Source organism: Schistocerca serialis, chromosome 1, assembly GCF_023864345.2.
Source record: "Schistocerca serialis cubense isolate TAMUIC-IGC-003099 chromosome 1, iqSchSeri2.2, whole genome shotgun sequence".
Lineage (NCBI taxonomy): Eukaryota > Metazoa > Arthropoda > Insecta > Orthoptera > Acrididae > Schistocerca > Schistocerca serialis.
The window spans coordinates 607,758,234-607,783,518 of record NC_064638.1 but is presented as its reverse complement, the minus strand read 5'-3'; the positions used below and the strand labels follow the sequence as shown (position 1 = coordinate 607,783,518).

Here is a 25,285-nt window from a genome sequence, read left to right as displayed (position 1 = left end):
AGCTCAAATATATCGATAGTTGTTGAAAAGTATTCTTCAAGTACCAAATTATTTCGCAAGTAGAGAGACAGTATTTAAGGTTCCTGTAACTAGCATCATTCTTCGGAGAAGAAGTTTATAGAGTTTCCAGAAGCCGGCTATCCAGAGAAGAAGATAGGCTGTGTGCACCAAGTAAGTTGACTCGTATAAGAGAAGTGGGAAGTTTGCATATATACGTCACACAACATTAGAACTTCTGAAACAGCCAAGGAAGCAACTACCAATGAAGTTGAGGCACTGAGCAGCTGATAGACAAAAGCATTAAAAAGTTGATAAGCTTATGGGCTACACCTCTCTTCACAGCTAACAAACAACACATATGGTTACACTGTACTCTCCTGACACTGCAACTCGCCTGGGTGAGAGGTTTAGCAACATGGAGTGTGAGACAAAAAAAGGTGGTGAGGACAAATGATGAGTGGAGGGAAATGTCACAAAGAGCCAGGAGAGAGAGGGGTTGTAAATGGGAAGAGATACACACATGCTTCAGATCAGGCAAGGGAAATCTCATGTGGCATACAACACAATGAAGAAGTCAGCGATAGAACAGAGCAAGATGGGGACCATAAGGATAACACTGTGGGTGAAGCTTATTGGAATCAAGTGGGAAGCATAGGGAAAGGGGTGGAGGTGAGACAGGGCTAGTGGAGGACTGCGGGATTGATGGATGTGTTGTACAGACAATTGCCATCTAAATAACAGACTGACAGTACAGAATATGCAGCAGAGATGGTGTATGACATGACTGCTTTCACATGTGGTCCTGCCCTTTGGTGGGTAAAATGTGCCTGTGATGGGAGTGGAGCTGGATGTGGTGGGTGGGCACAAAGGACAGGTCTCGCACCTAGGTCTTCCACAGAGATACAGCCCATGTGACAAGCATACCCCTGTCCTCACTAGAGGTGATTCCCTCTCATCCTGGAGTAACCTTCCCCAACTTACCTGTGTCCCTCACTCCTTCCCGATAGCTAAGTAGGCTATCACTTTTATATATGTTTATCACCAGTATTATACATTTTGCTGCCTCAAGGTAAGTACAGATCAGTAATTCTGTGTCATCAATTATTAGATTTTTCAATTAAATTTTCCTTTGATACAGAATACACACACACACACACACACACACACACACACACACACACACACACACACACACACACACACACACACACACACACACACAGAGGCATGGTTACAGTGTCCCACCCTACAATGATGTGCTTATCCAGTCAAACTGTAGTGCAAGTCCAATGTAGCTGGTAAAATGAAAATGTCGTGTGACTAGGGCCTCCCGTCGGGTAGACCATTCGCTGGGTGCAAGTCTTTCAATTTGACGCTACTTCAGCGACTTGCACATCAATGGGGATGAAATGATGATGATTAGGACAACACAAAACCCAGTCCCTGAGTGGAGAAAATCACCGACCCAGCCGGGAATCGAACCTGGGCCCTTAGGATTGACATTCTGTCTTGCTGACCACTCAGCTAACGGGGGCAGACAATGTAGTCAGTAGGGACAATGTAGCGTGCAGCTGTGTGTGTGTGTGTGTGTGTGTGTGTGTGTGTGTGTGTGTGTGTATTCTGTTAGTTATGAAGCAAGTCTTTTCCAAAAACTCAGTAACATTCTCAATTCTTGTTTATGTGCCTACTGACGACTCAGTGCTTCACTTAGACAATGAATTGTTACCTTTACTCCTTTCATTATTTAAAGCATTAATATAACAACCAACACCCTACAGAGATGAGACCATTTGATAAGATTAATTATTCAACAGAGTTATTTTACTGGAACAGAAGTGGAAGTCTAACTTAACTGAGAGCTTTTATAAAGCACATCAACAAGGTTCAATCATCCAAACAAATCCTACAATTATTTTAAAAATTACTAGTATGCTGAAAAGAAGGGAAAGTCTTTATTACTTTCTCTTCACTACACAGTTTTTATCTGTTTTCGAAGCCAGTTCACCTTCTTTATTTGGTCTTTTGCTACAGTTATAAATTTGCAGAACTGACCTCACATCCCTTGTGTTGTCAGTCCTGTTGTGGCTGTTCTAGTTTGAAGAAGTGGTAAATAACTGTTCTTATTCTGTCCCTCTTTTTTTTTTTTTTTAGTGCAGGCCCTAGTGTACTGGAGCTTCAACAGTTCATGTGTCAACACTGTACTCATATAAATCACTGATACAATCAATAGCATTATGTGATGTGCACATGTTGGTTCTGGATATAGCAATCTGGCACTGACACTTGGTTGCTCCGCCTATAAAGAGTGTGTATGTCAAAGGTAAAAAAAGCATAGACTTCTTCCAAATGAAAGAAGTGTATGTCTGGCAGAACAATGGTACATTCTGGAATCATATGAAGTGCATTAAGACCAAGGTGTTTGTGCCACTGCCCCCCCCCCCCCTGGATTTGGGGGGGGGGACCACCCACGAACAGAAATCATAACGGATTATACTTATGGAAAATGAAAAATGGGTCACTGAGAAAATAAATTTGTCTGTTTTCCTCTGAAACAGAACACAACACATTGCTGTCAGGTACATAATTGGTTACAAGGAAATGTGTTATGCTCAGGACATACCACTGCAAAATTTAAAAGAACACATTGAATCCAAATTTTCAAATGCCCATAAGCTCCAATAAAATAAGAAGTTTACATATCTTGTAGAAATAATTTCAACAGAATAGCATAAAATCTGAAACATTGATGGGCAATTTCAATTTGTGAATAATATTTATCAGAAACAGAAAAATGCATACACAAAGCTATTTTCTATATCTATTTGTTTTATAAAATGCTTAAACAAAATGAACAACTGTTTTCCTACTCACTTACAATGCTGTAAAATAATCATTTTGAGCAAGATATACAATTTTTGCATTACATGCACTGAACATTAGTAGTCAATTTAAATTTTTAAGTGTCCAGGATTTGTTGACCTTGAAAGTAGCTAGGTCTAACATAAAAATTTCTCAAATTCTGCACTGCAAAATATTGCCCACTCTGATTGTACCTTCCATAAGTACAATGACCAACTAACACACCATGCAGTTTCTAGAATTTCAGGATGGGGGTTTTAGAGCAAATATTTATAAAGAATCAAAAAATTTCAGGCATTAATGTCATAGCTGACAGAAGTCTTTCCACCTCATCATTTCTCAAGAAAGTTAACATCCTGTGACTATTCATATTTTCAAAACATAATTTTTAAATTTGCTAAAAGTTACGAACGTTCATAGTTTATTTTTCCAAGTTAAAGATGAAAAAATGCCCAAAAGTATATATGTGTCAAACTTGTCTGATAGTACTGTGAACAAAGATTTTATAAAAAATAATTTCAGATCTCTATTGCTTGTAGTTTTTTTTTAATAATATTCCCTTTCATTATGCCATTTTCACAAATACTCTCATTTAGAGAGATCTATAATCTTTTAACAAATCATTAGAAAATAAAAATATTTCAGTTTTGAGAGGTGACTTGTGGAACTTCAATACACTTTTTTTTTCCAGAAAACTTTGGAATAATGATGTGACACAAGTCACTCTTGACCTGTATGATCTGAGATTAAACCGCTTGACAATATAAATGCGATAGCTGCTACTATGTAAAGAGTCCAATGGTATTTACCTGTCACGTGGTCTGTCATGGCAAGGTGGTGCATAAAATGCTTCTACAGCAGCAAGTAGCCTTTCACTTGGAGGGGCAGGGGGTGGAAGTCTTATTTTTTCTGGGTCCAGTGGCTTATAGTCACCATCTTCCAGCTGATAAAAAACAAGAAGAAAAATTAGATGGACTGTGTAATCAAAAAACGTTGTATCCAGGTTTTGCTTAAATTGTGAAACAATGTCAATAACTGAGAGAAAAACCAAAATTTTCTGAAATGTTTGTTTATTATTTTAATATAACTGTGGAATAAGTCATCAAATTAGGTCAGGTTAATCTTATTTAAAAATCTATACCTACTGTTATGTGTATTTCTTCGACAAAATATACACACAATTTTTTATTTTAGCTGTTCTAGGATTCATCAGATAGTTATTTGTACCAAAAAGCTAGCCACATTTATACTTCTGAAAGTATGGCATGAATGAATACATTCTGGATTATACTTCACGTTGAATTTACAACATACGGCTACAAATTATTGCAGATCATTTAAAAAGTCTCTGCTTCCCACAGAATCACGTTGTTGGTCTACAATAGTTAAGGATCCTTGAAAGGTGTCATAATCAGTCACAGTGCACATATACATGTGGAATGTTTGATGTTCTTAGATGTAAATTTCATTTTTTTATTAGAAAAATAAAACCTTAGTGGAAGTATCGCATGTTCTAAGATTACAATTAAGATGGTGCACCAACTGCACCTGTAAATTAATTACGAAATTTTTTACTGAAGGTATAATTATTCATTTACAGATTTTGTAGGGGTTTCTAATGAAATGACCATTTACAATACCTGCCACCGTGACATGCCAAATTGTCTGAAAACCTCAACAAGCGCTCTCTCACACTCTCACATATGAAATCTCTATGGACTTTTGATTGGTCACCATCTGTAAGCCATACTCATAAAGTTCGATTTGTATGTTAAAGACATTGGTCATGCCTGAAATATGTTCCTGTTGCACTCATACAGTTCAATTTCATCATTTCCTCCATTAATATTCTATACGTACCAATCTGTTTCCTGTTAAAATGTTCTCTCACCTAGCATTCACCTTACAGCAAGCCAATGTTATACTTCCATTTCATCGTAATCAATTTTATACCAAACAATAATGATTCCTACTTTGCTGTTGTCTGTGTTTGTGGGAGAGGGGGTGGTGTTACAGCAGTGCAGCCATTACCTCATTAATGGAGTTAATACGTCGTCATACAACAAAAATTTATCAAAAAGAGCCTTAAAAATTTATAAATTTGGGAAGTATAAAATAAAGAGACAGAAAGGCCAACTATGATCTACCATGAGGAGGAAAATCTGAAGTACTGCTGACAGACAGATAAGAGATGGCCAGTCATTCTTTCCTGTAATTTTACAATTTTCTGAAATAACTTTTGGTTTTGATATAATATTTTAGGGGAGAGCACATAAAAATGGAGTGCACAAAAAAATCTGAGATGTCAAAATAAAAACTGTGTTCCTTTCCATCTCAATGTTAAAAAGTTGCAAATTAGGAAACACTCGATGCTTAGTCAAATGTAAACTCTAAAATATGGTACATACAAAAACTGTGAACTGGAAAGCACGCTTGCTGTAGGATTATCTGATCTTTACTTCAGAAGGCTGTGTCCCATCCAAAGGTATATTAAGAGTAATTAAGGATTGCACAGCTTTTAATGGCTGAAGTGTTTAATAGAAAATAAATGAGAGTTTTATTTGGGTGGCAGTTCTTGTTATGTTGCCTTTGGGAGGGAAAAAAGTAATGTTCACTTTCAATTGGTTATACTGACATTGATGCATGGCCCTGTCCCTTTACCTCATCAGCAATGAAACTGCGTGTAGAGGGATGGCACACACTGTTACAACAGGTATTGTGCAGGCCTCCTTGTTCTGATACCCATAAGAATATCACCTCCTTTTTCCCTATTCTTTAAGTGAAGAAAGGAGTTCTGAACACACGAACTGTATAGCTTGAAGTTCACTGAGGGAGTCTGAGCTGGTGACGAATTTTGAGCTTGAGTACATCCCATCTGCTCAACTGCTTCCTGAAGACCATATGAATCTCTGCATTGTAGACAGTGAGTTCATTCAGTAAACAACTCTCATGGACAGAATCACAGAAAACAAAGGCCTCATGGTTAAGGTCCATCAATGAAGACTCTCATAAATTTTGCAGTGCTGTTGCAAAATAATAGTCTGCAAAAATATCTGGAAACTATATTTTTAGTGGTCAAGTAAATGTTAAATATTTACAGGTGTCTAAATTAATCGGGTTTGGAACTCGGCTCCATCCCTATGAATGTTACATGTCATTAAGATGCTTTATGTAAATAGCTTTGTACCACTTGGTCATTAGATAATGCAATTTTTAATGGGCAGATGTTCAATAAGCCCTCCCACGGGACACTGCCTTGTAGTAGGCACCTCCAGTGCTGGGCGGGAGGGCTCGCGTGCTTCCGTGAAGGCGAGAGCTGTGCCGGCTGTAGCATAGCCACTGGAAGGGTCACCCAAGCTGAATTGGTCTTGACTGAGGAGCCAGACAAAGTGTGTCCCACACAACATAAGGGAAGGAGGACTCTAGAGGTGTAGTGAAGCCTCCTTCCCAAGGAAAGTAAACCTAATACAAATCCTGGTCCTCAGGTTGGGGGTTGGGCTCGAGGCTAACATCTTCTTCCTGTAAAAGAAATAAAGTTACAAGAACCCAAAGAGCAGAAGCCAGACGAATTAATAGATGATGACATAGCAAGGATCTGGGAAAATGAATGGTTAAAAAGTTGAAAACTGATCTTTGAGTTGGTACCTGGGCTCTCTTAAAGAAGTTATTAGATCGGAAGCTCAAGGAGAGCATTATTGCCATCCAAGAAATTCGATGGACAGGAAGTAGGGTATTGGAAAAGAAAGAGGGGACTATGTTTTATAGATGTGATAACAGACATGAGTTTGGTACAGGTTTCCTTGTTTATAAAGATTTGAAACATTTGGAGATGAATTTTACACAGTCTATTAATCCCAGGCTATCAGTACTTAGAATTAAAGGAAGATTCTTTAATCATATCACAATTAATGGACATGCACCAGCAGAAGAATCTGCAGAAGACATGAAAGATGACTTCTATGATGCCCATGAAAAAGCTTAAGATAAAGTGTCCTAGGAATGACATTGTGCTGAGGGATTTTAAAGCACAACTTGGAAGAGAAGACATGTTCCAGCCCGTAATTGGAGCCCATAGTAAACATGGATCCACTAATGATAATGGAATAAGATTGATCCTCTTTGAAGTCTCCCGGAATATGATAGTGGGATCTACCAGGTTTCCCTATAAAGAGATACACAAGGGCACATGGAAGTCACCTGATGGTGGAAACATTAATCAAATTGATCAAGTACTGATAGACCAGAGGAATACATGTAACTTGTTGGATGTTCGAATCTTTCATGGCCCTAATGTGGATTCAGATAATTTTCTTGTAATGGCCAAGATAAGAGCAAGGATATCAAATGATCAGAAAGACATACTAGGAAAGAATGGTACAATATTGCAGCACTGCAATTAACAGAAACTTACAAATCGTACTGTCAGAAAGTTTCTCAGGGCCTAGAACAAGAACAAGGAACAATGCGAGACATTAATGACGTAGAACAAAAATGGTTGACTACAAAAAGAGCTACAGACATTTCAGCTAAGTAAACACCAGGATTGGAGATAAAATCAATAAGGCCCACATGATTTGATTAAGAGTATAAGAGAGTGACTGAAGAAATAACACTGCATACCAAAAGACATCACATGCGAACTGCACAAGAAGCTTGTTGGAAGATTATCGAGAGAAAAGGAGGATGGAAAAGATGGCACATTGCCGAAAGAAAAGGGAATGTACTAAGGCTGAAGTAGAATGCATGGAACTGTCCAAGAAGAGGAATGAAACAAGGAAGTTCTTTATGAAAGTATACAAAGCTATGCTAGAAGACAATTTGCTCCAATAACCAGCTTGATTAGAGACGAAGAAGGAAACATAACAAATGAGAGTAAACAGACACTGGAAAGATGGCGAAGATACTTTAACGACCTGCTGAATCGAGAGATAGAGCAAGCAGAGGATATATCTAATGATTGTGAGCAAGTATTGGATGATGAACAGCCAATGGATCTCCTGGGATTAGAAACACATTAAAAAAAACTTTAAGAAAACTGAAGAACAGCAAGGTCCCCAGCACTGATAGCTTTCCTGCAGAATTGCTAAAATGTAGAGGAGTAACATTACAGCAGTCTTTGTTTTAACTTATCATTCTCATATGGGAACAGGAAAGGATACCAGATGAATTGAATGAAGGAATATTATGTCAGATACATAAAAAGGGTGACCAAATGGAGTGTAAAAACCACCGTGGAATCACCCTCCTGAAGCTGGGATTCAAGGTGTTGTCTAATATTATTTTTGATTGGCTACTCCCATAGGTGGATAAAGAAATTGGAATATACCAAAGCGGATTTCAACGAGGAAGGCCAACAATAGTCTAGATTTTCAACCTGTGCCAAATTTTGGAAAAAAACTGTTGAATATAGAATTGGAACACATCACCTCTTTATTGACTTTAAGGTTGCATACGGCAACATCAATAGAAACCAGTTGTTTCATGCCTTATATGAGATATGGATACATGGACAGCTCCTGAGAGTTTGAGCAAACTACTCAGACCCCCTGGAAATAAAAAATGAGCTATGTTAAGGAGATGCATTAGCATGCTTTTTATTTAATGTAGCACTTGAGAAGGTGGTTAGGGAAGCAGGCCTACAGACCAGGGGCACCATCTTCTACAAGGCAGTGCAGATTTTAGCATATGCGGATGACACAGGCATCATAGCACGGACAGTACCAGCACTGAAAGAAGCTTTTACGGGTCTTATGATAAATCAAGATAAAACTAAATATATGGCCTGTGGGAAAGCATATGAACCCAATATGCTGTCAACTTTCAGTGTGAATGAATACACATTTGAAAGAGTTGACAGCTTCAAGTATCTTGGTTCCACAGTCACTTGCTTTAATGACATCTCAACTAAATTAAGATTACGCTGATGTCAGTAAATAAGGCATATTTCACCTTGAGTAATTTATTCCGGTCAAGACTCCTCAGCCACCCAACAAAATTCACTATTTATAAAACCCTCGTGAGACCAGCTCTCATTTATGCTTTGGAAACATGGTCCTTGACAGAAACCGATGAGGCTGCTCGACAGATTTGAGAGGAAAGGTTTGAGGAGAATAACTGGCCCTGTGTATGACAGAGAACAATGGAAGAAAAGGTACAGTGCAGAATTGTACACTATATACGCCGATGCTCCTGTAACAAAACTCATATGATCAGTAAGGCTAAGATTTGCAGGTCATGTGGCAAGAATGGAATGGAGGAGTCTGAGGTGAAAAAGAAGATTCTCTTGGCAATCCAGGAGCACAAAGAGGGTGAGGTCGACCTTGAGAAAGACGGCTGGATAGAGTGGAAGAAGACCTACGGAAACATGGATGCAGAAACAGGAGGAGGGTAGCATATGAACCTCATGGACGGCGGAAGCTGGTTGGGAAGGCCAAGGTTCATCCTGGACTGTAACGTCACAGAAGAAGATGTTCAATCAGAAGCAACCCATACATGTTTCTGATGGCTCAGTCTCAGAGTAGAGGTTGGCTATGGATTTGACACTATTGACACCTGTGGCCACCTTCATCCTCTCACAGTGAATGGGAGGGAAAGAGAGAAAGGATATGCTAGGAAATCATAAGTTACTTTATCAAACGAATCATCGCTTTGTTGCTCTTGAAGGAAACCAAAATCTGGAGGTGGGGACTGATGTTTATATCCTTGTCTTTTCAAATGCAAGTGAGTAGCTTCATAACTGTACTGACTCCTTCAGCCTGTTAGAGCACGTTTACGCTGTCGTACATTGTTACTCGCTGCAGGAACATCACTGCTTGCCAGAGCATTTATGATGCAGCTGATTACATTAGTAGCTAAATAAATTATGTGCAGTGATATGAAGCAAAAACAATATTCTCATCACCCTCACCCTCCTCCTCCTCCTCCTCATCGTCATCTGACTATAGTGGCAACAACATCATTATGGGCAAGGAGAAAGAAATGGGTTTATAGATTGCAGAACTCCATACAACAGATACTTCTACCAGCTCTATCGACAACTCAAAAAATATCCAGGCTACTTTTCCTGAAAGTTATGAATCAAACATTAAAATTTCCAACATATTTTAATTAACATTATCTAACCAGAAATAAAAATCAGGAAGACATGGCCTAACACTGTGAATGCATTTTTTCTGTAGAAGAGCGACCAGTAGTCACTTTGAGGTAACACTGTCAGTTTCCACCTACATCTGCTACATGCAGCACACGTAGATTTCTGACCTGATACTAAAAATGTTGAATTAGGTCAAGCAGTGTTACCAACTAAAAAAATTATTACATCTAATTATTAATGGCATATCCCATTTATTTTTGTATTAGGTGCTGTATTGTACGGATCCCAAGAAGTATTATTTTATTGAAAATTACAAAACTATCACAGAAAACAATAAAAAAAAAAAATCGCTTTTTGGGAGTTTTACATTTAAGCAGTAAAATGTTGAAGAAGAAGACCAACTTCCCTTTCAAGGGACACTACTAAAGTAGATCCACGACTTTCAGTTCCATCTGAGTGATCCTAGACCCTAACATGATAGGAGGTGAGATCAAAAAGTAACGGTTTTTTTTTTTTTTGGTGAGCTTTAAATATCTTGTACGTACATGTTTCTGATTTATGTTTGCATTTTCAGCTGTTTGTTTATTTAAGTTATTGTTGACAGTCAAAAAGATTAGCAGTGCTTTGAATTTTTACTTTTGAAAAAGATGGATCAAAGAATTTATATTAAATATTGCTTGAAAAATTGAATAAAGTGTGGCACCACATTAAAAAGATTGGCTGTGGCTTTTGGTAAATCTATTATGAATAAGAAGTCTTCCAGCCACTCTCATATCTGGGAGCCTTTTCTGCATGTTTGGACCTTCATTAACAGTCTGCATGACTAATGCTGTCTAAATCAGTGCTGCTTTGTGGATAAAAGCTTTTCTGTCTCAAAAAAATTTATTATACTGGACCTCAGAATGTGTTCAAGAATATTGCAGAAAATTGAAGTTAAGGATTTTGATATGTAATTTTGCAGGTTCATTATTTTATCCTTCTTAACACAGAGTCATCTGCAATATGGGGTGAATGCTGCAGACTACTCTCTGTAAAAGCAAAGTGGGATTCCACCTGGACCCAGCGACCTGTTTGTTTTCAACTCTTTCGACTGCTTCTCTGTAACAGTGATGCCTATTATTATGTCCTCCATATTGCAGTCTGTGTGATGATCAAACACCAGAATGTTAGTATATCCTCCTGCATGAATGATTTCTTAAACGTGAAATTTAGAACTTTAGCTTTCCTTTTGCTGTCTTCTGTTGCCACATCAGACTGGTCAATGAGTGACAGTTTAGAAGCCTTTGACCCACTAAGCCATTTTATATAGGATCAGAATTTTCTTGGGTTCGCATTGAGATCTTTCGCTAAGGGATCAAACCTAAGCGAAAGATCTTGATGAGAACCCAAGTTGTTGCATGCTTTGTACATTGATCTTTTTACATACTCATAGGTTTCTACTATTTTCTGTTTGTCATTCTCCTTTTAACCTAAATAGCATCAGTCTCTGATTCCCCAGCATTTTCTGAATTTTGATTTCAAACACGGTGGGTCTATCCCATCCTTAACCCACTTATCTATGTCAATGAGTCTAGGATATTCACTGCCCTCAAATCTTTTGCTTGTACATTGATCCTTTTGATGTAGTAAGTACATGAACTTTTCAGTAATAGATATGGGCCCATGATTTCTTAAAACTTCACTTTAAATGAAGATGAATCAAAAAATTATTGTGGACAGTTAAAATGCACATATACTGATTTTTTAGACTTCAAATCATCAAAGTAGAGGTCTATGATTTCCTGAAGCTTAATTTTAAATGAAGGTGGATCAAAGGAATAATAAGAAAGTTAGAATGCACATATAATGGCTTCTTGGGCTGAAATCTAAACCTACACCTTAAGACATACCCCACAAACCACAATATAGTTGATGGTGGAGGGTATCTTGTATCATTGCTAGTTATTGCCTTTCCTATTCCACTTGCAAATAGAGTGAGGCAAAAGCTACTGACTATATGCTTCCATATGAGCCCAGATTTCTTTTAGACTGTCTTTCTGGTCCTTATGTGAGATACATGTTTGTGGTAGTGGGATTGTTCCACACTCTGGTTCTTTAAATTTTCTCAAATGTTTGATGAAAAGGACATCATTTCTACAAGGATTTATATTTGAGTTCATGGAGCATTTGTTTACTACCCATGTGTTGATTGAATCTACTGGTAACAAATCTAGTAACATGCTTCGGAATTACTTCAATTTCTTCGTTTGATCTGACCTGATGGGGTCCTAAACACTCAAGCAATACAAAAGAAATTGTTGCACAAATATTCTGTATGCTGTCTTCTTTATAGATGAGGTAAGCTTTCCTAGAGTTCTCCCAATGAACCAATAAACCAAAGTCAACCATTTGACTTACCCACAATTGATTTTACATGTTCATTCCATTTCATGTCACTTTGAAATGATACACCTAGATATTCAAGCGGTGTCAGTGCTCTTTGCCTGCTTCTCCAAATGCTGTATCATCAACAACAGTTAGTGAGTAATTCATCTACATCTACATACATACTCCGCAATCCACCATACTGTGCGTGGCGGAGGGTACCTCGTACCACAACTACGATCTTCTCTCCCTGTTCCACTCCCAAACAAAACGAGGGAAAAATGACTACCTATATGCCTCTGTACGAGCCCTAATCTCTCTTATCTTATCTTTGTGGTCTTTCCGCGAAATGTAAGTTGGCGGCAGTAAAATTGTACTGCAGTGAGCCTCAAATGCTGGTTCTCTAAATTTCCTCAGTAGCGATTCATGAAAAGAACGCCTCCTTTCCTCTAGAGACTCCCACCAGAGTTCCTGAAGCATTTCTGTAACACTCGTGTGATGATCAAACCTACCAGTAACAAATCTAGCAGCCCACCTCTGAATTGATTCTATGTCCTCCCTCAATCTGACCTGATAGGGATCCCAAACGCTTGAGCAGTACTCAAGAATAGGTCATATTAGTGTTTTATAAGCGGTCTCCTTTACAGATGAACCACATCTTCTCAAAATTCTACCAATGAACCGAAGACGACTATCCGCCTTCCCCACAACTGCCATTACATGCTTGTCCCACTTCAAATCACTCTGCAATGTTACGCCAAAATATTTAATCGACGTGACTGTGTCAAGCGCTACACTACTAATGGAGTATTCAGACATTACAGGATTGTTTTTCCTATTCACCTATTCATCTGCATTAATTTACATTTATCTATATTTAGAGTTAGCTGCCATTGTTTACACCAATCACAAATTCTGTCCAAGTCATCTTGTATCCTCCTACAGTCATTCAATGATGACACCTTCCCGTACACCACAGCATCATCAGCAAACAGCCGCACATTGCTATCCATCCTATCCAAAAGATCATTTATGTAGATACAAAACAACAGCGGACTTACCACACTTCCCTGGGGCACTCCAGATGATACCCTCACCTCTGAAGAACATTCACCGTCGAGGACAACGTACTGGGTTCTATTACTTAAGAAGTCTTTGAGCCACTCACATACTTGGGAACCAATCCCATATGCTCATACCTTAGTTAGGACTCTGTAGTGGGGCACCGAGTCAAATGCTTTCTGGAAGTCAAGGAATATGGCATCTGTCTGATACCCGTCATCCATGGTTCGCAAGATATCATGTGAAAAAAGGGCGAGTTGCGTTTCGCAGGAGCGATGCTTTCTAAAGCCATGCTGATGCATGGACAACAACTTCTCTGTCTCAAGGAAATTAATTGTATTCGAACTGAGAATATGTTTGAGAATCTTGCAACAAACCGATGTTAAGGATATTGGTCTGTAATTTTGAGGATCCGTCCTTCTACCCTTCTTATATACAGGCGTCACCTGCGCTTTTTTCCAGTCACTCGGGACTTTACGTTGGGCAGGAGATTTGCGATAAATGCAAGCTAAGTAAGGAGCCAATGCAGTAGAGTACTCTCTGTAAAACCGAGTTGGAATCCCATCAGGACCTGGCGATTTATTTATTTTCAACGCATTCGGCTGCTTCACAACCCCAGGGATGTCTATCACTATGTCCTCCATACGGGAATCTGTACGAGACTCAAACGGCAGTATGTTTGTACGATCCTCAAATGCTAAATTTAAAATTTCAGCTTTCGTTTTGCTGTCTTCCATTGCCAGGCCAGACTGATCAGCGAGTGACTGGATGGAAGCCTTCGACCCGCTTCCCGATTTTACGTAAGACCAGAATTTCCTTGGGTTTTCAGCAAGATCTCTTGCTAAGGTATGACGGTGGTAGTGGTTGAATGCTTCGTGCATCACTCTTTTTACAGGAGCACGAATCTCTACTAACTTTTGCCTGACCTCATTCTCCCGATCTTTCTTGTACCGCGAGTGCAACTGCCTTTGCTTCCTGAGCATTCTCCGAATTGCACTGTTAAACCACGGTGGGTCTTTTCCGTCTGTAACCCACTTTTTCGGCACATACTTGTCCAATGCGTGATTTACAATGTGTTTAAAATTTGCCCATAATTCTTCCACGTCCATCGACCAGAAGTAAATGAAGTCGATTCATTTACTAAGTGGGATGCTAACAACTGCTTATCTGCTCTTTCTAGTAAGAATACTCTCCTAGCCTTCTTGACCGACTTTTTAACTTTCGTAACCATGGTCGTAATGACAACATTATGATCATTAATTCCTGTCTCAACACTGACACCGTCGAATGAGGTCTGGGCTGTTCGTGGCTACCAGATCTAAAATATTTCCATTACGCCTTGGCTGTCGATTTAGCTGCTCAAGACAGTTTTTGGATAATGTGTTCAAAAGTATTCACATGACGGCTTGTCTGTACCACCTGTAATGAATCCACAGACATCCCAGTCTATACTAGGTAGGTTGAAGTCGCCTCCGACTAAGGTAGCGTGATCCGGGTACTTCTGTGATACATAATGTAGACTCCCTTTGAATGGTTCTAGAACTGTTACGGTGGAACCTGGTGGCCGATAATAACACCCCACAATTAACTTTATTTCCCCTAGCCATGTTAAACGTGTCCAGATAACTTCACAATCACACTCTACTTCAACCTCAGTAGACACAATATTTTTGTCAACTGCGATGAAGACACCACCTCCTACGGTGTCTAATCTGTCTTTCTGATACATGTTCCAACCATCACTAAATATTTCATAACTTCCTACCTCAGGGTGAGGCCAGGTCTCAGTCCTGAGAATATTTTGCATGCCACACGCTTCCTGGAGGGCAGTAAATTCAGGAACTTTATTTCGAACACTCTGAAAATTTACTGCTAATATCTTGATAGCCGAACTGTCTTTACACTGAGCACGTCCTGATTTCTCTGCCTGCATGTCGACTGGTGAGTGTTCATCAGGACACCTCACACTACTGCCTAGCCTAAAGAACCCCCATGTGTACACCCCAAGTACTCTGCTACCCGAGTAGCTGCTTCCTTTGTGTAGTGCACCCCTGACCTATCTAGGGGCGTCCTACAATTCCCCACCCAATAGCACAAGTCTAGAAATCTGCAGCCAAGACCATCACAGAGTCGACGAAGCCTCTGGTTGAGACCCTCCACACGGCTCCAAACCAAAGGACCCCGATCCACTCTGGGAACGATGCTGCAAATGGAGAGCTCTGCTTGCACCCCGCTTGCAAGACCAGCGGTCTTCACCAAATCCGCCAGCCACCTGTACGAACTGAGGATCGTCTCAGAACCCAAGCGACAGCCATCATTGGTGCCGACGTGAGCAACTACTTGCAGATGACTGCACTCCGTAAGCTCGACAGTCGCAGGCAAGGCCGCCTCCACATCTTGGATGAGGCCCCCTGGCAGACAAATCGAGTGCATGTTGGATTTCTTTCCAGCCCTGTACGCTATTTCCCTAAGGGGCTCCATCACCCACCTAACGTTGGGAGCTCCCAATAACCAGCAAGCCTTTGCCCCCGTGTGCCTGCTCCAGGAGCGGCCACCTGCCCACTGACAGGATGAATGGTCGGGGCCAGCCTCCACATTGGCCCTCCGTCTCGAGCGACGCGAACGCGTTGCACTCTGCCACTCACCCTGAGGTGAGGGCAGCCCCAACGAACCGGGTACACTAGAAGGTGCCTCGGTGGCTGAGTCAGCGGACGCAACAAGCGACACCTGGGGTGTCTCAAGAGACGCGCGCAGACCCTCCGCCGTCACTGCACCTCGAGGCAGCAGCCTGAAGGCGGCTGACTGTGGCAAACAGCACGCTCAGCTGCTTGCGAACTGCAGTCAGTTCCTCCTGCGCCCAAACACAGCACGCAAACACCCTATCCATCCTACTGCTAATATCTAACGACTCCGCGAATTTATACGCTACAGCTATCAATAAGCAATATTACTCCTCTCAAATACGAGAATATGCAAGGATTTTATGCAATTAAACATGCAAGCACACAAACACTCGGAAAGAAATTAAGAATCAAACTACAAAACAAATTTGAAAGCTAAATATGCGACTCGCTACTGCACTGCTGCTGCACTGATACTTCACCAGCAGCTGCTCAAGGCTAATTATAGAAATGTTGAAGTAAGAACAGGAAATAGCATTCATTTATGTGGATGAGCACTATTTGATGATTACACTATAAATACTGTAACATTAACAGCTATGATGAACATCGCAGTACTCAAAACTGCTTCTTGAGAGACATCATTCTCTTCCTTGGGCCAACCTGATACATTTTTATCACTGACCTCATAGTTGAAGAAATCATCTGTCCATGGAAGCCCCATTGGTGGAGCTATCCAAGAATATTACTCCCCCATTTTGTGTTACTGGACTTCTTACGACCAAAAAAATGTACCTATAATGCATTATCTGCATACAAAAGCCTTAAGAATTTACTAACTAACTTTAAAGATTAAAGGTCTTGAGTAAGATATTGTTCACCAGGATCTTTTCCAAATTGAAATAAGGGAAAGACAATGGTAACTACTGTGTTATGTACGATCTGTTTCTGGTCAGAAGGAGTAGGGGTGGCGTCAGGATTGTCTGCTTTCACCAGTAGAGAAAGTCTCTAATCAAGTTGATTTCATTAGAAAAAGCCGTTCTGACTTTTTCTACATTATTTCTATGGTGCTCAACATAATGTATTGGACTCAGTAATAGCCAAAGGCACTTTTCTTAGTTATGGGCAGTTATGAAAACAGCTCCTAATGATAGAATTTTAATTTCGAAGGACAGGTTCATGAACAAATCTATGATGTATCATTGGAAGGGGACTTTTTTTATTACAGCAACTGCATCATTGGTCACACACAGTGATTTTAACTGGACTTCAGGACCATCAAGGGCACTATCTGATTCTATAAAAAACCAATACTTTCAATATATAGAACCATGGTACACCCAATTCTGAATTTAATAAAATACTTGATATATTTCCAGACAACAAATTATAAAAGTCTTTTCATGAATCTCCTATCACCTTCTGAAAAGTTAAACTCTATCTCGTAAATGCCCAATTTCATACACAAGTGTGAGTCAATATGCCAAAAAACATAAGAGTACTTGAACTTCGGCTCTTTCCATCCTTTCCATATAACATTCTTCCCACTTATATATGACAAAGTTATAAATTCTGATATTTGCTATAAAAATTATACAGCTAATCATAGTACTGTCTTCACAGCTCACCACTGCCCTACCAATCTGATTCTCAACTATATTTTTCACGCATCTGAGTCAACTTGGGAAGAACTGACTAATCTCGAAAACAACAAAAGAGAGTACCTCTTGCCACACAATGCTATTCTGACCTTGTATGCATTAACTTTAAACCTCTCCTGGTTACCACTTTCTTAACTCTTACCATGAAACATATACGACTCCCTTACCACAATATGAGATCCACACTAACCACTACTCTCCCCACTCACCTCTGAGCAACATTTCGTCACCCCACCAACCCCTGCAACAATTTTCTATCTGCCTGGTGTAGACAGCATAAAATCTACTCCAGACTAAGCACACCTATTACATAAATGATCATAAAATCTACCACAATCCAAGCACAGGTGCACACCTATTACATAAATGGGGCAGGTGACTGAACTCTTACATTAGCTGAAGTGTTCTTAATCTGGCATGACAAACTCTCAAGTATTAGTAATAATGAATGGATCCCTTTGCATCCACCTCAAATCCATATCCAAGCAATACATGCAAGTATCACCTCTTTGGCCATTGGGACACCATTGAGGGAGAAGCAGGAAAAAAAATATGGCAATAAAATAAGCACCTGCGTTGTTGCCAACTGCATCTCGTGCAGCCGCCATGGAAACATATGGTGCCAGCTTTGCTGCTAGCAGCATGAGAGGTTCCACTAATAAGCACTGCCACTGTGGGCACTGATTCTTCCCCCACAAGTCACACACCAGGCCATTGTCACAGCTATAAAGGACATCATTTGGCCACTCTGCATAAGTTTCACATTGGGAGTTGCTTCGGGCAAACTGCATCTGCCAGTCCTCAATCGGAACTACCTTTGGCACAGCACAGTCATTCACTCCGAGCTGTGTTTGGGTCCTCACTCAATGTCTGGTCCAAGTTCTCCACGCAGAATACAATGTTGGCGATACCCAGGCCATCAACGTGCAACTCACTGTTGCTCCCATATTACAACGGTTGCATCCATAATCCATCCAATGGAGCTCAACTCTCCACATCATCCACAACAAGCATGCTATCCCCATGCAGCTATTACCTTTCACCTTTCCAAGTCCTCTCTCCTGAATCGTTCTCAGTTTCTGCAATGCCCTAGCGATATGGCTGAACAGGCATCGTGATTGGAAGAGCTCTGTCAGTGAAACGTTAGAGACCATCAGTGGATTGGAACTAGTAGTGTGGATTCATGTCCGAGTGAAAATAAAGTCCATTATTCTAGCTACCTGGGACACATTAATTGGCATGCCCCACTTGGCCGTAACAAAAAAGTTGGAGACGAGGTGTGGATTTCATCCTATCTGTGACTCTTGGACTTCTTCATACATTCCATGCTCGTTGATAGTAGCTTGACATATCTGGGACTACCTGCAATGGTTGCTGACCTTTTTTCTCTTGCCATAGAAGTGTGTCTCATTTCAGTATGGCCCCACTGTCTCTGACCATATTAGGCAGTTGCTGCTACTACAGCATATGCAATAGAACAACAACATTCTACAGAAGCTAACCCGCAAGTTGCTCACCATCACAAGCAACACCATTGCCACGTTCCCAACCAAGCCCATCAGCACGCTGCTGACATAACAGCAGCACATCACGAGCCTGTCGGTCCCCTGCTGACAACCCACTGGTCCATGGCTTCCAGCTGAGATTGTCAGTCATGCTGCCATTCCATCTCCAGCCAGCCGAGAGCACTGGCACGCCCATGATGTCCCACTGCTCATCGCCTTCCAGCCAAGTTGGCTGATGTCCCACAGGCACCTTTGCAGCTGCCCGTCACTGCACTGATGTCAGGTCAGGCAGCAGTGTAGATGCCATGTCTTCTGCTGCCACTTATGGGTTTTGCTGAGTCTCCAGCCCCTGCCACACTTCCCACTGCAGCCAGCCCCACTAACACTGGCAAGGCCTCCTTCAGCCACAGGCACAGCTAACTGGCCCACACCCAGTCTTGTCACCCTCACCACCTCTCAGTAGCCGGTATGCCTTTGTGAACGATGACCCTGCCTGTCTGTTGTTTCTCAGGTCTCAGACCATCGTGGCCTTACGTGTAGGCCATATCAGTTACACACAGGGTGCCTTGCTGGCACTGAAACATCTCAGGCACCCACCATTGGTTTAGCATCACCTCCAATGACCACCAACATTTGCCGCTGCTGGCTCACTGGTACCAGGGCATCTCCTCCCAGTGACATCCACTTTATCTTCAAGGTGGCTTTAGCACCTCACCTTAAGGGGGTTGGATATTGTCTCCACCTGGAGCGGGACTGGTCCAGACCCAACTGCAAGCAACACAGGCATATACTGTGAGCTGCTGCCTCTCTGTCCACTGGAAATGCCACCGATGTAGAGGCAGGAAAACCTTAATGGTAACAACGTAAGTGCACTCTATTGTTGTTAACTGCATTTCTTCTTCTACTGGTGACACACCTGTTGATTTTCATCGTATTCTTCCATCAAATGGCTATAAAGGTATAAAGGACACAGCCTGGCCACTCTGCAGCAGTTTCACAATGAGTCACTTCAGGCCCAGCACCGAAAGCATCTGGCAGACAATCTATTGGAGCTCCCTGTACCCCAGCGGTCCTTCACTTGAAGCCCTATTAGAATCTGCAATCCATGTCTCCTCCTAAGTTATCCACAAAGGGCTAGATGTTGGTCGCACCCACCATCCGTCTGGGTCGCCAGTGTGCAACTCACCTTTACTCCAGGATTATATCGGCTGTGTCTGCAGCTCATCCGATGGAGCTCAACTCTCCACATTGTTTTCAGCAGCCATGCACTCTCCAACCAGCTCTAAGCTTCCACCACACCTTCCGGATTGTTCTTGAGCTCTACCGGTCTCAAGTGATACAGCCACACTGGCGTCACCATTGTAAAAACTCTTGTCACTGCATCGTCGACTGGAAGCTAGTACTGTGGAGTCATGCCTGAATAACTGTTTTCTTTTGTTTTTTGTTTTTTTGTTTTTTTTTCAGTTTATGAGTGTAAATAAAGTTCATAGTTCATTTATTCTTGGTATTGCTCTTTTCGCCAAGACACAACAGAAACAATAGTCCATCTGAACTGATAACTCAAACACACACAGTCATGAAGTATGCCCTCCAACAAAATAACTTGGACTTAAATGTTTGCTTTATCTTATGAAGGATATACATTCATCCTCTCAGTTTCTGTATCTCTAAACTATGAAGACAGGAATTTGACCCACGTGTGTGATTGGATATTATAAACTAGTAATTACTCTGTGTACTACATACATTCTTTTGACTCTAAAAATTAAGTTATAGCAATCGGTTAAAATGCCAACAGCCTTGCCGCAGTTGTAACACTGGTTCCCATCCGATCGCCAAAGTTAGGTGCTGCTGGGTTTGGCTAGTACTTGGGTACAGGACTGTCCAGGTCTGGCAAGCATTGTGGCAAGCGGGGTGCACTCAGCCCTTGTGAGGCCAACTGAGGAGCTACTTGCTCGAGAAGTTGTGGCTCAGGTCACAAAAACTGAGAATGGCTACGAAAGCTGTGTGCTGACCACATGCCCCTCCACATCTGCATCCGATGATGACTATTGGCTGAGGATGACATGGCAGATGGGTGGTACCATCAGGCCTTCTGAAGCCTATTCGATCAGATTATAATTTGTTAAAATATGAGGTATGTATAGAAAATAAGTATACTAAAAACAAAGATGAGGTGACTTACCGAACAAAAGTGCTGGCAGGTCGATAGACACACAAACAAACACAAACATACACACAAAATTCAAGCTTTCGCAACAAACTGTTGCCTCATCAGGAAAGAGGGAAGGAGAGGGGAAGACGAAAGGAAGTGGGTTTTAAGGGAGAGGGTAAGGAGTCATTCCAATCCCGGGTGCGGAAAGACTTACCTTAGGGGGAAAAAAGGACAGGTATACACTCGCACACACGCACATATCCATCCACACATACAGACACAAGCAGACATATTTAAATATGTCTGCTTGTGTCTGTATGTGTGGATGGATATGTGCGTGTGTGCGAGTGTATACCTGTCCTTTTTTCCCCCTAAGGTAAGTCTTTCCGCACCCGGGATTGGAATGACTCCCTACCCTCTCCCTTAAAACCCACTTCCTTTCGTCTTCCCCTCTCCTTCCCTCTTTCCTGATGAGGCAACAGTTTGTTGCGAAAGCTTGAATTTTGTGTGTATGTTTGTGTTTGTTTGTGTGTCTATCGACCTGCCAGCGCTTTTGTTCAGTAAGTCACCTCATCTTTGTTTTTATATATAATTTTTCCCACGTGGAATGTTTCCTTCCATTATATAAATAAGTATACTAGATTTTTATATTTTTTCCTAAAAAAAAAGTGTATTTGAAAAAAAAAATGCAGCATATTGTTGATACACTAGCACCTGTTTGCACACCTGCTTGTCAGCTGAAAACTTAATTCAACTGGCGTGTTCCTTCAGTGACATGAAAAGATGATGATCTGAAGATGCCAAACCAGGGCAATACAGAGGGTGGTTCAAAACATCCCAACCAAATGATTCTAAGATTGCATTGATGGCTAAGGCTGTGTGAGGATGGGCATTGTCGTGCAACAAGCACCCTCCTCTCATCAACATTCCCCTCCTTTTGTTTTGAATTCTCATTTTGAGTTTTTTTAGCATCTCATAATGTCATTCTGCATTGATGGTGTATCCGTGAGGTAGAAATTCAAACAAAGTGATGGCTTTTTGGTCCCAAAACATTGAGGCTATGATTTTTTTTGTCCAAAATTGTGGTTTTGAATTTTTTGGCACTTGGGGAATTGGTGTGACACCACTGTGATGACTGTATTTTTGCCTCAGGTGTGTAATGAGCCACCCTTGTTTCATCTTGTCACAACAGAGCCCAGAAAATCCTCACATTCAAATTCAAGTTGCTCAAGAAAATTGCTGGTGATTTTGATCTGATTTGTCTTGTGCTGTTCTGTCAGCTGTTTTGTGACTCATCTTGTGCACAGTTTCTGTTCTCCCACGTGTCTGTAAATGTCTCCTTTAAGAGAGTTCAGGAGAGTTGTGGAAACATCACAGAAATTTCATCCACTATCGATCAGTGGTCTTCACAAACAGTTTCCTTGATTTTTTGCACCAACTCATCAGTCGGAATGCTAGGTCTTCCACTCCTCTTTTTGTCATGAGTGTTTGTTCTGCCTTCAGTAAACTTCACAAATCACTTAAACACACTGGTTCTGCTCATAACACCTTCGTCATACACCATTTTGATTTGCAAAAAAATTCTGATATTTACTATTCCTTTTGCAAGTAGGAAGCGGATCACAACATGTGGCTTGCACTTGGTGGGATTTCTTAACAACGTGTTTCACACAAATAGATACTATAATGTGAGTTTGCATACTACCATGTTGCAGCAGTGATCGCTCTGCTTAGGGGGATCCCCCTCGGCCACTCAGTCTTGCAAACACTCCAAAAATAAAAACTGCAACCCATCATGATCACAATACATTTACTTTCTGAACATGACTTGCAGTCTATTTAGAATGCAAGTTGTAACAAAGCAGGACTGGTCCAGACCATTCTACTTTATCTACAACCATAATTTATAAGTTTTTTCCCTAATATTCTTATTCAAATATCCATGGTAATCTGACAATAGTGAGCACGTGTTATATAAAATGTCAGTTTTGCATGAACGGAAATCCCCTTAAAAACCCCATTATTCAGATCGTGCTATGTACTGTTCTGATTGTATCGTAATAATTAGTTTAACTAAAAATGCAGTAGGTTACCTTCCATTAGGAACGTGGGTGCACTCAATGATTGTGATATGACTTTCAAATGATAGAGCACAGCAACCAGTCATCCTTTTCTTGCACGTTTTATTCTGCAAATCTAGATTTCAGTTAGTGCCTAGCCATTATCAATCCACCATTTCATAGGATCAATGCATGTTCTAGTATGTTGTTCGAGAGTTTGTCACAATTCTTTCACGTAGCCTTGAAAGAACTGTGACAGACGCCTGAACAACAGGGGGCTGACCTACTAGAGTATGCACTGATACTATGAAATGGTGCACTGACAATGGCTAGGCACTAGCCAAAATATACATCTACTGAATAAATCCTGCAAGAAAAGGGCAACTGATTGCTGTCCTCTTTCATTCGAAAAAATGCAGTAGTTCAAAAGTTACTGTAATTATAAAATTTTTTACCTCCACCTATCAACAAAAACACCATGAGCTATTACATTAATCTAAAGGAAATACTCCATTCCTTACAAAGTGTAATTTCCCTAATTTTAGAAATGTAATTAATCTGCCCAGACTTAATTAGTTTATCTGATATTCTTAATTAAATATTCAACCAGCCAAAACTTCCAGAAGAGATTACAACCAAATTACTGTAACATTCCACAATTTATTCATATACTTTTGTTAATCTGAAGTTTCTGCATTCAATGACACCCATATTATGTGACAACCTTCTGTAATTAAGAATTATGTAATTTTCAATAACTAAATTTCATCATTCAATATGGGTGCCATACTGGTAATCCAGTGAAGCCCGGTGTGTATACATAGTTTGGTTCTGTACATTTTAATAGCTACTGCTCATAGCCAATATTTCTTACATCAAACTTGAGCACAGTTTCAACTGCCTGCTAGGAATGAATTTTTTAACCTGTGCGATTTTCAAACTGTAAATGGATAACCAAAATTACTTAATATTCCAGTGCGAATCTTTACAGGGCCTTAGATCACACCATTTGACTCGGTCTGCTTTGAGTCTAAATTACTCTATATTCAGTCTTAGCTTTTGACTTAATTTCGGTCAATATGAGTTGAGTCTGAGCTTTGCTTTCCCAGTCTTAGCACTGAATTGATCGTATCATTGGATTACGTTTGTTATTCCTTTGGCACCACATTTCTGTTACAGAAAAGTATTTGTGTTTATTTACATCAGTTTCAGCAACCGTTACATTGCAGTATAATGTTGCATAACCAATACCATGTGAATTCATTTGCAGGTTGTGAGCAGTATCTGTTAGAATGCAAGTAAAACACTTTAAGTACTTGCACATTTTATGGCCACTGTATGGGGTGGAAAAATTACTAATATTTTGTGTACTGGTAATATACTTCAGAAATGCTTAGATTGGTTGTTAATGAACAGCTATTGTTTCTATTAGTAGGTATTTGTTAATGCCACTAGTGTAATGAATAACAGAGAACATAACATTTAATGTTTTTTTGTGTGATTAGCAAAAGTCTGTTTTCCTTACCTGTTAGAAACATTTAAACAGTGTGACAACTGGTCACTGTTTATAGGAAATCAGCGACATAAATAAAAATAGGAAGAATTTTCCATGTGAAACTATAAAGCAACTGTTTGACTTTTCATTTCGTTTGACACAGAATCCTGTCACATAGGTTTTCAGGTACCGAATAAGAGTGTGCGCACAGCTACCGACTGCAGGTACTTCCACAGGTAGGTGTTGAAACATGACAAAGCGTGCCAATTACACTTTTCTCTCATCACTCTTTCACCCCCCAATTTATCCACTGTATGCCTGGTCAGATAGGATAAAACAAAGATTTGTTCTAGTTTACTATAGAAATCCTTATTTGTTTAAGGCATCCTTGCAATATAAGGAAACATCCT

The 25,285-nt window shown here is 40.4% G+C and overlaps 1 protein-coding gene across 4 annotated transcripts in view; it reads right to left on the bottom strand.

Annotated features, from left to right (window-relative positions):
• LOC126477483 (calcium homeostasis endoplasmic reticulum protein) overlaps nt 1–25,285 on the bottom strand; it is a 352,133-nt gene that overhangs the window by 94,537 nt on the left and 232,311 nt on the right. For all 4 annotated transcript variants that reach the window (XM_050103620.1, XM_050103623.1, XM_050103621.1 and 1 more), the window contains one exon: nt 3,669–3,802. In XM_050103620.1, coding sequence (XP_049959577.1) covers nt 3,669–3,802 — 134 coding nt within the window. The remainder of the gene's footprint in view (nt 1–3,668; nt 3,803–25,285) is intronic.